Source organism: Anguilla anguilla, chromosome 18 (genome assembly GCF_013347855.1).
Source record: "Anguilla anguilla isolate fAngAng1 chromosome 18, fAngAng1.pri, whole genome shotgun sequence".
Taxonomy (NCBI): Eukaryota; Metazoa; Chordata; class Actinopteri; order Anguilliformes; family Anguillidae; genus Anguilla; species Anguilla anguilla.
Window position 1 is genome coordinate 10,102,307 of NC_049218.1, and position 13,624 is coordinate 10,115,930.

Here is a 13,624-nt window from a genome sequence, read left to right on the forward strand (position 1 = left end):
CAATGTGCTTATCAGAAATGTATAATAAATGTAGAACATAAACTTCCACTAGATATAAAAGCCTTTAAAATGCAAGAGCAGGTATTTTTAGCCACTGTAGGTAATTTCTCCTTACATTTATTTTACTAAACTGTTTAGAAGACTTTTTTTGGATGAATTGTGCTACTCTGTGTAGTTAATGCTCCAGTGGTAACCATGTTTTATACCTAAGGTCCAATTTAAAGGATTCCTTTTTGTTCACATTTATATGCACATAGTGCGTCTATTTGTGAAACATATTTGGTAAATGCACTGCACAACAGTTCTGTTTAACACTTCATCAGATGGGTCTACTACAATGACATTAGCAGTTAACTTACTTAATGGCTGACATTCCCACATGTGACTTTTGCAAAAACCCTTTCTTTTCAGTTCTTCAACTAATTAAACCCAGGAAACAGATCTGGCAGGACTTGGCAGATATGATAAGATGAATTAATAATCATGGTGAAGGCCGTTGGCCTGACACTTTCCCTGGAGTTCATTATAAAAAACTCTTCCTGTCCATTTCCTGAGGTATTTAACTGTTAAGAGCAAGGGTTATCCACTCTTCATTATTCACATAAAAACAAAACTAAATGCCCCAAGTCCTGCCATAATTAATATATGTATCTTGTGCAGACTAACCAAAACCTGGGTACAAGAGGAAATGAATTACTAAGCTATGATAGAACATTTTTAATCAAGGAAAATGGCTGCTGAATCTGGATAAAGCAGCTGTGAACATTTTCAAGTGAAAACATCTTGACAAGAGACATACCCGAGAGATACAAAATAATTTACACAAGTAAAACTTAAGTTTGGAATTTGGAAACCTTGTTTTATACTTCAGTTAAATAACTTCTCTAGACAGCAATGAGGTCTAATCAGACAGACAGACTTCTCTGCACAGCAGCCCATCTCATTTAATAAAGATGATAAGGCCTAATTACCCAAATGACTGAAAGGGCCTCACCAATTCAGAACAATAATAATCATCAGAATTTTTAATCATCAGATGATTTATGTATCATTATCTTATATGATCATTAGCATAGAAGATAATAATACTAAAACCATCTGATGATGAAAAATTAGGGTGCGCATACAGGTCCCTTTTAAGCAGGTATGGGATTTTGGGTTCCTATAAAAGGGGGAGGGCTGAGACTTCAGAGTGTGAGCTGCTGAAGGAGTACGCACCGGCCTCAGGTACAAAATAGGCCACGGGCAGGCTGAGCGCCCCTTGGCCCTTCTGAGTGCGGGCCGCCACCTGGACCGCGTACGTAGCGTTGAACTCCTGTACCGTGATGTAGGCCACGTTTGTGTCACTGCGAATCTACAACAGACCAGAACGGGGAGAGGGGAGGAAAGAAAACAGCAGGTTCACCTCACACTTTCATTTCTAATCATTAGGGTTTTTAAGCTTACACTTTTACTTTTAAGTTCTGCAGAAAAAACAGAAGAAGCAGAGCTCTGCATATTAAGAGAATTTCAAACGGAACGGAGCAGTCGCGGTGCATTTTAAAGACCCCGCACCACAGGTGTGTCGCTGGATCAAGGTTCTGGGTTAACTCATTTAAGCCCGCGGGCAATTAAAGTTGCCGAAGTCTCTGCCACTCTTTTTCCATCTGCGAATATTTTTTGGATGACTACAGATGTAAGAAATCTCTGGGAAAAAATCTGGGTGTTGATGGGTTGGAGGACAGAGTGCAGGATTGCTGAATACTGGCAGAGCACAGAGTTCTGAGCGTAACGCAGAGCGAATGCAGCCCAGGGCTGCAGAGCTGCGTGCTGACTGCTAGAGCAGCACTTGGCATGGAGGAATGGGGAACTGGACCATGTGTTTGGATGGGTGCACAGGCACAGATGGCGGGAGCATGTGACAGGGAAAAGGTCCCCGTTGCACAACACAGCATGTCCCATATGTGGGGTTTCCCTTCCCGCTGTCACGGTCAGCGCGTCTGTACGAAAGCACAGCCCAGGTCTAACACGGGTCAAAGGTCGCAAGTCTCTCTGACTGGCCCAGAATTTGAGACTCAGAGCAAGAGCATAAACCCACTCAACACAGAAGCATAAACCCGACTTAACCCCTACTGAGAGTGAATCTTTAAAAATCAGCTGTGAATTTGTATTTTGAAACGTGGTGAATTCATTTATTTTTCACACAGACAGCAGGTAATGTACAAAATACAATGCCAGGTCACGTGATAGAGGCAAAGGCTCTTGGGATGATAGAGACCAGGCTTAACACATGCTCTATCTAAGACAAACCAAATCAGAGGGACTTCAGTGAGCAGCATATGAAATCAAACTGAACCATATCTCACGTGAATGAGGTAAAGCCAACAGTGGGAACTGCCGTTTGAATCCAGCACAGCTGCATGCGACGCGGCTGCACCGCGCGGATCATTTCCCGACACGGCTGTTTTGCTCCATGTGTGAATCACGGGAACAATGTGAGCGACCAGAGCGCATGTTTATAATAACCATTGTTTTCAATTTCCATTCAGTCACATGCATGACTCAACATGGCATGTGGGAGAAGGGGGGGGGGGATCTGTTTTTTCACGCCGTCAGCTTCCTGTCACCATAGACACGCACAGAAATGCCAGGAAGTCGATAAGGGAAGCGCGTTGACGGGCGTACGCTCGCCGTGCTCGGCCAGTCGCGGTCATTACACCAAAACCGATATCCAAACTCAGCCGAAGCGCTATCGCTTAAAAATGAACCGAATAATGAGGGCGGATCGTGACGTGCCCCCCGCGCTGACATTCCCCCCGCACGGCCCCACAGCGAGCAGACGGCAGCGCGTGGACCCAGCTGTCGTCTGCCTGAGGAGGCGGCAGCTTCAGAATGACAGCTACAGGTGGCGCGCTCAGTCTCGCAAAACTGCTAAAGAAAAGAGGAAAAAAAGCGCGGTGAGAGCAGATGTTCAGGTTTATCTGCTGAGCCCCTGGACAAGTCGCCGAGCGGCTGATCCGACACTGCTTGAGCTGCTCGAGCTGCTCGAGCTGCTTGGACGCGTTGGCCGGCTGGCGAGAAATTGAGGTTATGATAATTTACTGATTACTGATTACATCTGGATGTGCCACTGTGTTTTCTGGGAACAACAGTAACACGGGGGAGTCATAACAGTTCCCAGAACCACACAGCTGCAAAAAACATACCGTATCGCACTGATTCAAGAACCAGCTACAACACACCACCTGTTCAAATCCTCTGTAGCTAATGCTTATGCATAACCACTAGTGAATAGCACAGCCTTCGTAAAACTACAATTCAGATAAGGGACATGCCGGCAGATAAGACACACAACTTTGGAAAACCCATTACTGAGAAAACTGTGAATTACTATGAAGAAGTACTACAGGACATATGTGCTTTACAAGAAAGAGCAGGCATATTGCAAAATCATGGGATGCATTTTTAAAAAAGGAGATCAAAGTTTATAAGTCGAGGGCTGGAAAATGGGGAAACTGCCCTTTCAGTTTTGTGCGAAAGAATAGAGGAAGACCTCGCTGTTCCTCGGTCCATGACATTCAGTTCTTCCCGTGACCAGTTACTACACAGCATCCTGAGGCAACCAGAAACTTGTGTGCTCAGCTCCTACAAATCGTAAATGTACCTTTCATATTTTTCATACCACTGGAAAATGGGTTGTGAGCCAAAGGTTACAGGTTTGATTTCTAGGCAGGACATGTCCAATGTACCATTAAGCAAGATACTTAACCTGACGGATTGTATGTTTAATGACGAATGTGAGCCGTGTATGTGGCTTAGCATAAGAGCATCTGCCAGACACCTAAAATGTAAATGAATGTATAACGCTCTGAGGCAGGAAGGATGAGAAGCAGGTGGCACTGGACTCACTGTGCTGACGTGTTTCCCCCGGCTAATGATGACATCATAGCCCTGCAGGATTCCGTTCACCTTCTCCACAGGGGGGGCATCCCAGCGGACCACCAGCACCGATTCGTTCAGCTGAACAGTCAGGTTGTGGGGGGGTACTGAGGGCACTGAGAGAGGGATAGAGAGAGATAGAGAGATAAAGATAGAGATACATGGAGAGAGAGATATAGAGAGACAGACAGAGAGAGAGATAGAGAGAGATCAAACAGGGAGAGACAGAGATAGATATAGAGAGAGAGAGAGATCAAACAGAAACATTTTAAGAGGGACTTATGCTGAACCTGCATGCAGCTTGTGTTCTGTGTATTCACTGAAGATTACTTTATTTCCAGAGCTTATTGCACTGTATTACAGTATCACTCCATCTCATTTGATCTTCCTGCACAGGGGAGACAGTACAGTTTAGATTTCCATTATGATCAGAAGACAATCAGTAGATGAATGTCCTATAAACAGAAACCATTCAGTTAAGAGCTGAGACCATGCACAAACTTTGCTGATATTTCAATGGCTTTTGGAAAACTCCCTTTCCACTAAAGCACGGTATCTGGCAGCAAACGCCGAAAATAGCCCTCACGATCCCGGCCTCTAGGAACAGAGAGGAAATCCACAGCGACCCCACCCCTGAGAAACTGCGTGCTTTCGCCATGAGGCCAGTTCCGTTTCCTGTTTGGAATCTCGGGACAAGAAGGATGTGATGCCCCCAGGGAGGCCCTAAGGGACTCCCCAAATTTACCCACACGAAGGTAAGACCGAAACTGACCATAGTTCACTCCTTAAGCTCTGGTCTATACAGAATGTATGTTCTTGCTGTGGGAGTTCAAAGTTCATTTCCATGTCAACTCTCAGTCACAGAACTGAACCAATTCCTGTCCGAAATGCCTTGTTTTCCGGCCATCCTTCAAAGGGAATTAAAATTGCTGAGATGTTTCAATGGCAGAATTCTGGCACACATGATATTCTCCAGATAGTTTTTTGTCTCATCACATGACTTCTGCAGGGCTACTACACAGTGAGCTCCATGAATGGGTGGTGCCATTGACAACACACTGATGCGAACCAATCATACTGTTCTGCCACAGAGTGCCATTGATAACCAGCATATGCTAGCTCCACTCATTATGGGTGTGTATGGAGCCTTACCCCTCATTGAGGGGTTTGAGGTTCAAAGTCTAAATTATAGGGAACTGAGTACGAACACAGCATTCTGCATTTACAGTATGATGCCCAACAGCCTGAGTGACATGCCAGCTCACGGCTCAAGTCCCACCTCCTTCTGTGGTATTGGCCTGCACCCAGGCGCTGTACGGGGATGGGCCAATCTCGTTGCTGCAGGACACGCTCATGCTGTACCAGGTCATGGCCCGCAGGTCTGCGATGTCCAATCGGAAGGGCGGGACCGAGGTGTGAATGACACGCGTAGCCTCGCCTTCTCTTGGTGCCATCTCCTTCACCTGCAGCATGGGGTCCCAAAGGCTGGTCTTACTCATACTTGTTTTTAAAAAAAACACAATTCTATTTTAAAGAACATCATGACTCTCTCGCATTTTTGGACTGTTAAATGTTAAATAGAACTGTTTTTGTTTTCATATCAAATCAATCAAAAACATACACTGAAGCTGAAATATCAAGACACCAAAAAGCTAATTATCCCTTTAACCTAAGAACCTTATTAAAGATAGTACTAATAAAGATGTCTGTCCACACAACAGCCATCATTCTATACACTCAGCCACCGAGAGAAAACTCTTTCAGTAGGATAATAATATATGCTCAAGTTACTCACTCTTTTTGGAGCCCTTTGACTTGAAATAACTTTATTTAAATCCATCATAGAAAAGTTTACCATGACGTGGCAGGTGGTGAGGGGGGAGAATCCATCATGGCCAGGGGTCCACTGCAGGGTGAGATTATTGGAGGCCCTGGATTGCACAAGCAGCTGGGAGACTGGAGACGGAAGCTCTGTAAATGCAAAACACACCAGCGCGAAATGCATTTCAGGTGCTTTAACTCTCTCAGCCAGCATGCAGGGTTCCTGGCACTACCTTACACAAGAAATTCCATTTTATTTAATATTTTATATTTTACTTCATTTCATTTTATATGTTTAAAGAATATAATCTATATACTGAAGACATTCAACAGTGTATTAAAAACCTACTTATCTGTATGAACTTAATAGCATGTTTTTAGGTTTTAATACTCATGGTTTTAGTACCCCTATCTCTTTGCTAGGACTTAATTGAAAGAAAGAAAACGAGATCTCAATAAATAAATGTAAAATAAATAGCATATAAAAGTATATGAAAAATAAACGATGTGTGCATCATCTGGTTTACCTTTGACGTTGATGCGCGCTTCCCTGGAGGTGGTGACGCCCTTCTGATTGCGAGCCTCACAGCTGAAGTGGGTGGGGCTGTCCACACCTGGACACGCCCACAAAACAATGTGATCAGGGGAGACGCCCACAAAATAACATGCGATCGGCAGAAATAAGCAGAACTGACCTTGATCATTTAAAGCCGGGTGCTAGAATTATAGTGTGACAAGAGAATGGCTCACACTTTAAAATACAGCGAAAACAGATCTACAGTGAAAAGGGAGCAACAATTAACGTACCAAAATGACTTTGCAAAACACAGATCTGGTTACTGTACTGATTACCGCACTGAAAACAACAAGTCAGCAAAGTGGTCCTACAAATTACAAAATTCCAGTTTACAGTTTCTCTTCTATCTTTAATTTCCACCTTGTGACAAAATAAATAAAATTATTATTTCACTTCTGTTTTTTTTCTTCATTAACTGCCGTGGGAAAATCATAAGATATTTCCTTTTTTTGAAACTGCCTCACTGGACCACCAACAAAATGAGACTTTCAGTTTGTTATGAAAACAAAAATGTTCTCAATGTTCTACAGAAAATCTATTTCAGAAATTCAAAGACCCATGGCTGTTAAATATGTTTTTCCCTCTTTTTCTACCCAATGTTGAACGCCCAGCCATGTTCACGCTGCAGTGCTCGTCATAGCCTCCATTTTCTTCAGCTTCTCCAGCTTCTTTTCACACCACAGTCCACAAGCTGGGCTTGCACAGACAGGATCTGCTTAACATGCAGCCCAACAGACAAACTCAGCGGTGGCCAGTTGACCAGAAGGGGTCACTAGTGAGTGGTGAGACTCCGTCATCCCAGCCGAATGCAATGCTTCCATCCATGGGTGACACTAAAACCAACTGTGCTTCACCCTGTGGGGCTACCAGCCACAGTCAGCACTGGCCTGATACAAATCTGATACCACATTGAAAGGCCCCTCCATGCACAAGTACATGATGAGCCACCCAGCACCCCCCTAGGACTGTTAAGTTAAGTTCTACAAAATCATAACTTCCGAACACTGATCTGATCATTCTTCTCGAAGGTGCCCACATTTTGAGCTTCTGAGGTCATGTTGCTGAAGATGGGGGCAGAACATGTTGCTGCACTGTATGCACAGGATGTGACATCAGCACAAGATGATCCAGCCCTCATATGGGCTGCCCTAATAAGTTACCTGGTGATCATTTCACATACCCCCTTGTCCTGTTGTACTTGTTGTTGACATTCCTGTAGTATAACAGCAGCATGCTAATGCTGCATCTATTTTGCAGGAGGCACTGCCACCACCATGAAAATTCAACACAATAGCCAAGTAGCCCTCAGACACGTGCTATTTCAGCTACGAGGTGAACTCACACATCACCCAAAGCTGACATTTAGCCAAATATACTGCTTTTGAAAAAATTACCAGCTGTAACATCACGTGGATTGGAATGTACCAAAACGTCCTTAAGTTTCAGAGAAATTTCACCAAAATGTACCGACAGGGCCTGGCAGAGGCACCCCCAGGTTAAGCAACACACTTGCTTAAAAAAATGATGTGTTTGTTGCGTGCTCACTGTTTCTGAAGCAGGCCTAGGCAACCGACATTTACCGAAATGGTGACGGAGAGGAACGTGACGCGTGTTTCGCGGCAGACCGTGCCCCCCGTTTCCCCCCGCCTCCCTACTGCCCCACAGTACCCGGCTTTCAGCTTCCTCTGGGCTGCGACGCCAACCGCACGGGCCAACAAAACAGTCTCACATTGTCCATTTTGGGCTATTTATTTACATTATCCCCCGTTTGAAATTCAGAAACGGTCACAGAGCCCGACATCTCTCAGCCCAATTACTGGAAAACTTATTTTGATCGCGTGCAACAGATATCGGCCTCCTCTTGTTACCGTCCTCAGACAAATACCAGCGCAGGCAACTTATAAGCCAAAGTCTCTAAGGCATAATGAAGGCTTTATTGAAGTGGCTTCACAGTGAGCACTGAATTGGGACGAAACACTCCATTTGCGCGATGATTTTTCCCTTTCACTTTCCCTTTCAGTGCTGTCATCCACATTATTGTTCCTATAAACATTTAATCTGTTGGCATGGAATCATATTTTTGCTTTTAGCCCAATTAAAATTGACCGAAACACCTAAAAACTACACCACGGCTTTTTAAAAGTGTGCTGGGGTTTGAGCTGTTCAAACACATTTAACACGAACCCCACACATTCAACATGAATAGGAGCTCAAAATGGTGGCCCCCTGAATGCGGAGATTGCCCTGAATAGCACACTGTTTTTACGAGAAAAGGTTTTCTCTCCAGACCAATCCATCTATTTTACGCTCCAGCATTGTGGCCTTGTTAGAAAACAAATCAGGAGGCCACGCCTCCTATCAGCATAGAGGCGGAGCGCTGAACCAATCCAGCCGCGTACCCTGGAATAACATGTCATTTTCCAGGGTACATCACAACTTGAACCTCTTTTTAAAAAGTTGCCAAAAAGAATCTTTTTTTTATTTTTTAGCTTGGTTTCTCTCTTTGGCAGTCTCGGACAAGGTAAAAAAAATGCCATTAAGAGCATTACCACAGGAAAAAAACTGACAAACAGGAAAGAGGGAGGAAGGCTACACTAAACGCATGAATGAATAGACAACCGTGCAGGCGGCACACAGTTGGTTGTGCCGCACGGAAGAACATCTGTGGCAGCTCGGCTGGTCTGTAATTATCGGGTTTGGGCTCCTTCCAAGCTGCCTGGCTCATCACAGCCAGATCCAATAATATTCGGCTTCCTGTACATTCTATGCATTCAGAAAACTTCTAGAAGATTCCGATGGTGGCAGCGTAGCATAGCAACACTGGCCTTTCAACTCCGCGGTTGTGGGTTCCCTTTCCCAGGCTGCTGTTTCACCCTTGAGTGAGGTACCTAACCTGAATGTCTTCAGTAAATATCTAGCTATACAAATGGATTTTATGTTCACAAAGAATGCAAGCTGTGTAAGTTGCTCGGGATAAGAGGACCTGCTAAATGCCTAGAATGTACATCATAATCTGCTTCCATTGCCCCCTCTTCTCTTTGAATAAGTAATGCATATTTGCTCCAAGTGCTGGTAAAAGGCTTACGTGTAAGGACGTGAGTGCTTCAGAGGGGTAACAAGGCACTAAGTATACCTTCAGTTTGGCATTCAGTAGGAACCTGTTTTTTTTTTTACCTTTACACTGCATCCTTAGAAAATGAATGGTCAATTATGACATGAAGACGCAAAGTCAATTCAATGCTTTAAATCAAATGTTAATGTGTCTCAGCATAGCATGCCCATATGACCTCAGCGTACTGTATGATTACTGAAAAATCCTAATTCTGAAAAAATTGCAGGGGGAATATGCTGGAATATTAGTAATAAACTAAAAATTTCATACTGGTTTCTCCAATGTCTCTGGGGTCTGGAGAGTTTCATAAAGCTTCACTCTTCACTGGTATCTCCATGGTGATGGTAACCAACTGGTAACCAGCTGGTAACCCACACGAGATCACCAGCTCAGTTGTGATCAAAGCCAGGTCCTTGGGGGGAGAGGTGCATTGCTCTGCTAACATTATGGGGTTATGTAACTGGCACAGGTACAGGATGCACAGACCTGCATTTCACAGCCAAACAGCCAGACACCCCCAGCCAGAGCAGGAGAGACCCCAGTAACCCACTCCCTCCCTGAATGAAGCTCCATCTATGATGAAACCAGGTCACCCACACTGGCCCCCTCAACCTGCATCACAGCTCAGAATCAGCATGGCAGACAGGCTAGTCAATGAGGCCTTTGTCCCAGCTCCAGAAAGCTCCACCCCCACTCCCCTCACCATCAGAGCACATGCTGTGCCAAAGCCAGTTCTCTGACCTTTGACCCTCCAGCACCAGGCAGCAGCACTACCCAGCACAAGGCTGACAACCAGAAAACTAATCCCAGTGCATTCTTGGTGAGATAAACTAACCGGAGGCTGTGTGAAGACTAAAACATTGACCTGGATAGAAAATGACATTTTCTAATGCTTCTCCCCTTCTAATCCCCAATTTTTCATGGCCAGTCATTTTTATTAGCGCTTGTTGCAGCCACCTCCGCTATTAATTCGGAAGGGTGCAAGCCAGGCACGAGCCACATTTTTAAAAAATCAATCGCAATTTACCTTTTAAACATAGTTTTCTGCAGGCTCTCCGCATAATTATGTCGCTGGAGTGTTCTAGAACTATGTGGAGAATTACATCACATTCCATTCTAACCCACAGCAACAGGGCCCTGACACCGGTGGGTTAGAGCAGACGCCAGGAACAGCCAGTTTTTCTGCAGCGGTCAGGCTGAGTAAGCACTGTTATCACTAGAAGCTAAATACAGCTGTGACAGAGAAGGCTATCCTACTGCCAGCACCATGGTTCACTGAGGAGAACAGAGAGCTCAACTGAATCACGTTCCTTGTGGTCAACTTGTTCCCTTGACAAACAAATCTTTTGTGAGCAGAGTCTTTTTTTTGCCTGCACGATTGCAATCCCTTTTAAAAAGTCCAAGACTCGGATTACGCGCCGTTTCAAAAGAACAGCAAAGGCGATAGAGACTCACAGAAAAGAGAAACGATGATGCATTTCTCTTAGCTAAGCAGACCTGAGACACTGAACCTGCCGACTCCACCGATTTCTGTCCTGTGAGCTCATATGCAAAAGCCAGGAACTGAGCTAGCAGAACTCAGCACAGGAAGTGATTATTTAATCAGTTATGTACAGATTATCTCCGAAATATCAGCAGCACAGCACAAAACAACAGCAGCAAAGACTTGTACCAACTAGGCATAGCTAAGAGATACCCAAACCAATGATGAAAATTGGTTTTCTGTGATATAGTAGGTACAGTTAAAAGCTTATATTACTGCATATGTACATTAAAGTTAATGTATTTCTCTTGAGACTATATAATCTGTTTTACATTAGTCATCAGGGGTCAAAACCCAGTCTAACCGTGGGAGGGAAAAATGCACAAATCACAAATTTATTTAACACAAGTTTACTCAAATTTGCCTTTAGGTGGGCATTTTATTCTTGATTTTTTTTCCTCTCAAGGGTGGCACTCATGGTGTATATTAATGAAATTATGCAAAATAAACGCCTCTTCATGTGATGTGGTGATATTTATAGGGGTGGTCAGCAGGAGACCCTCACCTGGTATAGTGATGTCATAGGGGGAGAGGCGGGAGGACCCCTGGTGCTTCCCATTGCGCAGCCATGCGATGGTGACAGGGTCAGGGGGACCAATCGCTGCACAGGACAGGCTGAAGGGGGTGCCGCGCGTGACGTTCATGTCCTCGGGGTGCCTGGTGAACGTTGGGAGGCCTGCGAACGCGTCCAGAGTAAGATGCTTTTAAAAGAGCAGAGAGAGGCCTATACACACACACACACACACGCATGCTCACACACACATGCACGCACACACACACACACACACACACACGCATGCGCACACACACACACACACACACACACGCATGCGCACACACACATGCACGCACACACACACACACACACACACACACGCATGCGCACACACACACACACACACACACACGCATGCGCACACACACACACACACACACACGCATGCGCACACACACACACACACACACACGCACACACGCATGCGCACACACACACACACGCACACACACGCATGCGCACACACACACACACACACACACACGCATGCGCACACACACACACATGCACGCACACGCACACACACACACGCACACATGCACATGTGCACACACACACACACACACATGCATGCTCACACACACATGCACGCACACGCACACACACACACGCACACATGCACATGTGCACACACACACACACACAAACGCACACACACACACAAACGCACACACACACACGCAGACACATGCATGCACTAAAAACTAACCCAACAGCACCCAACTCAGGCTCTTGAGAGACTGAAAATGCACTTCTTGGTCTCTCTATATGAGACTAGTTCCTCGGCAACAAAGAGCTAAACCCATCTTGTGTCATAAATAATTATCACATTCAGGTGGAATTGGTTGAGTACCAAGTGGGGTACCCCAATGTCCCAGAAGGATCAGCCAATCTGAACCCTATAGCATCAAGAAAACTGGGCCACTGACCTTCGACCTGGATGTGAATGGGCTGAGACTCGATCACTGTGTTGCTAACAATCAGCCTGCAGTGGTACTCCCCAGCATCACTGCGCTGAACACTCTTAATGCTGCAAACACAACAGAACACGATATTCATTTCAGCTTTCCTTGCACAGCACTTTTTACAAAGACACCGCCACAAAGACACTGTGCAGAAAACAGGAAAAAATGAGCAAAACCGAGCCTGAACCCCCAAGTGTGGTAAAAAAAAAAAAAAAACTCCCCAGTGGAAAGAAAAACACTCAAGCAACGGCTATCTAACACATGACTACAGTACATAACACAACTTGATTCCCGATACCAACACTGACAAGCACACACACATGCACGTGAGGATGCAACAAACCACAATGTAAAATATGACCACCAACGTGTCTTCACATGTAACCCACTTCTAGTTAAAACCAGGACTGACTCATACTGCTACACATTACCAGTCTGACTGCCATTACTGTATAGCACATGAATTCTCCTAAATCAGCAGACCCCAGATTCTCAGACAACCCCTCCCCCCCCCCCCCCCCCCCCCACCTGAAAAAAACAAAGATAAACCCCGAAAAAACAAAGATAATCAGTATGCACATAAGCTGCTGCTTTCTGCTACCTGAGAGTGGACAGCAGAGTGATCACCCCTTGGCTCTCAGTCTGCAGCTCGTTGACCGCCTGCTGGTTCTGCGCCAGCTCCCTGCCGTTCTTCCACCACAGTATGGCCAGGTCCAGCCGAACGTTGTGGATGTCGATGGAGCAGTTGACCATGACCGCCATGCCCTCCGACAGCAGGATCCGGCCCACCGTGGGCTTGAACTGGAGCCTCCGGATGTCCTCCTGAGTCAGGTGCACCTTGGGTGCCCGTCCCGAGGCGATGGGGGGCTCCACGGGGGCGGGGTCAGCGGTCGGGACAGCCAGGGGAAGGAGGTCTGTGGGTCTGAGGGATCGGACGTCCCGTCTGGACGGCGAGTGCCCTGAGCGCAGGCTCCCATCATGCTCCTCTGTAATACACAGGGGAAGCAGAGAACGCCCCATTACAATTGACTATGGCAGCAGGAAGAAGGTAGAAAGGAGGGAGACATGTGCACCAGAACTCAAGTAGCGAAGCCATCTCGTAAAATGGAGAATGGTTGTTAGTTATTAAATG

The 13,624-nt window shown here is 45.6% G+C and overlaps 1 protein-coding gene across 1 annotated transcript in view; it reads right to left on the minus strand.

Annotated features, from left to right (window-relative positions):
• Positions 1 to 13,624, minus strand: part of mertka (c-mer proto-oncogene tyrosine kinase a) — a 39,204-nt gene that overhangs the window by 7,609 nt on the left and 17,971 nt on the right. The window contains exons 14-21 of the mRNA XM_035400926.1: positions 13,094 to 13,478; positions 12,457 to 12,557; positions 11,477 to 11,647; positions 6,267 to 6,353; positions 5,774 to 5,889; positions 5,198 to 5,381; positions 3,889 to 4,034; positions 1,219 to 1,354 (exon numbers count right to left, since the gene is read on the minus strand). Of these exons, the coding sequence (XP_035256817.1) occupies positions 1,219 to 1,354; positions 3,889 to 4,034; positions 5,198 to 5,381; positions 5,774 to 5,889; positions 6,267 to 6,353; positions 11,477 to 11,647; positions 12,457 to 12,557; positions 13,094 to 13,478 (1,326 nt within the window). The remainder of the gene's footprint in view (positions 1 to 1,218; positions 1,355 to 3,888; positions 4,035 to 5,197; positions 5,382 to 5,773; positions 5,890 to 6,266; positions 6,354 to 11,476; positions 11,648 to 12,456; positions 12,558 to 13,093; positions 13,479 to 13,624) is intronic.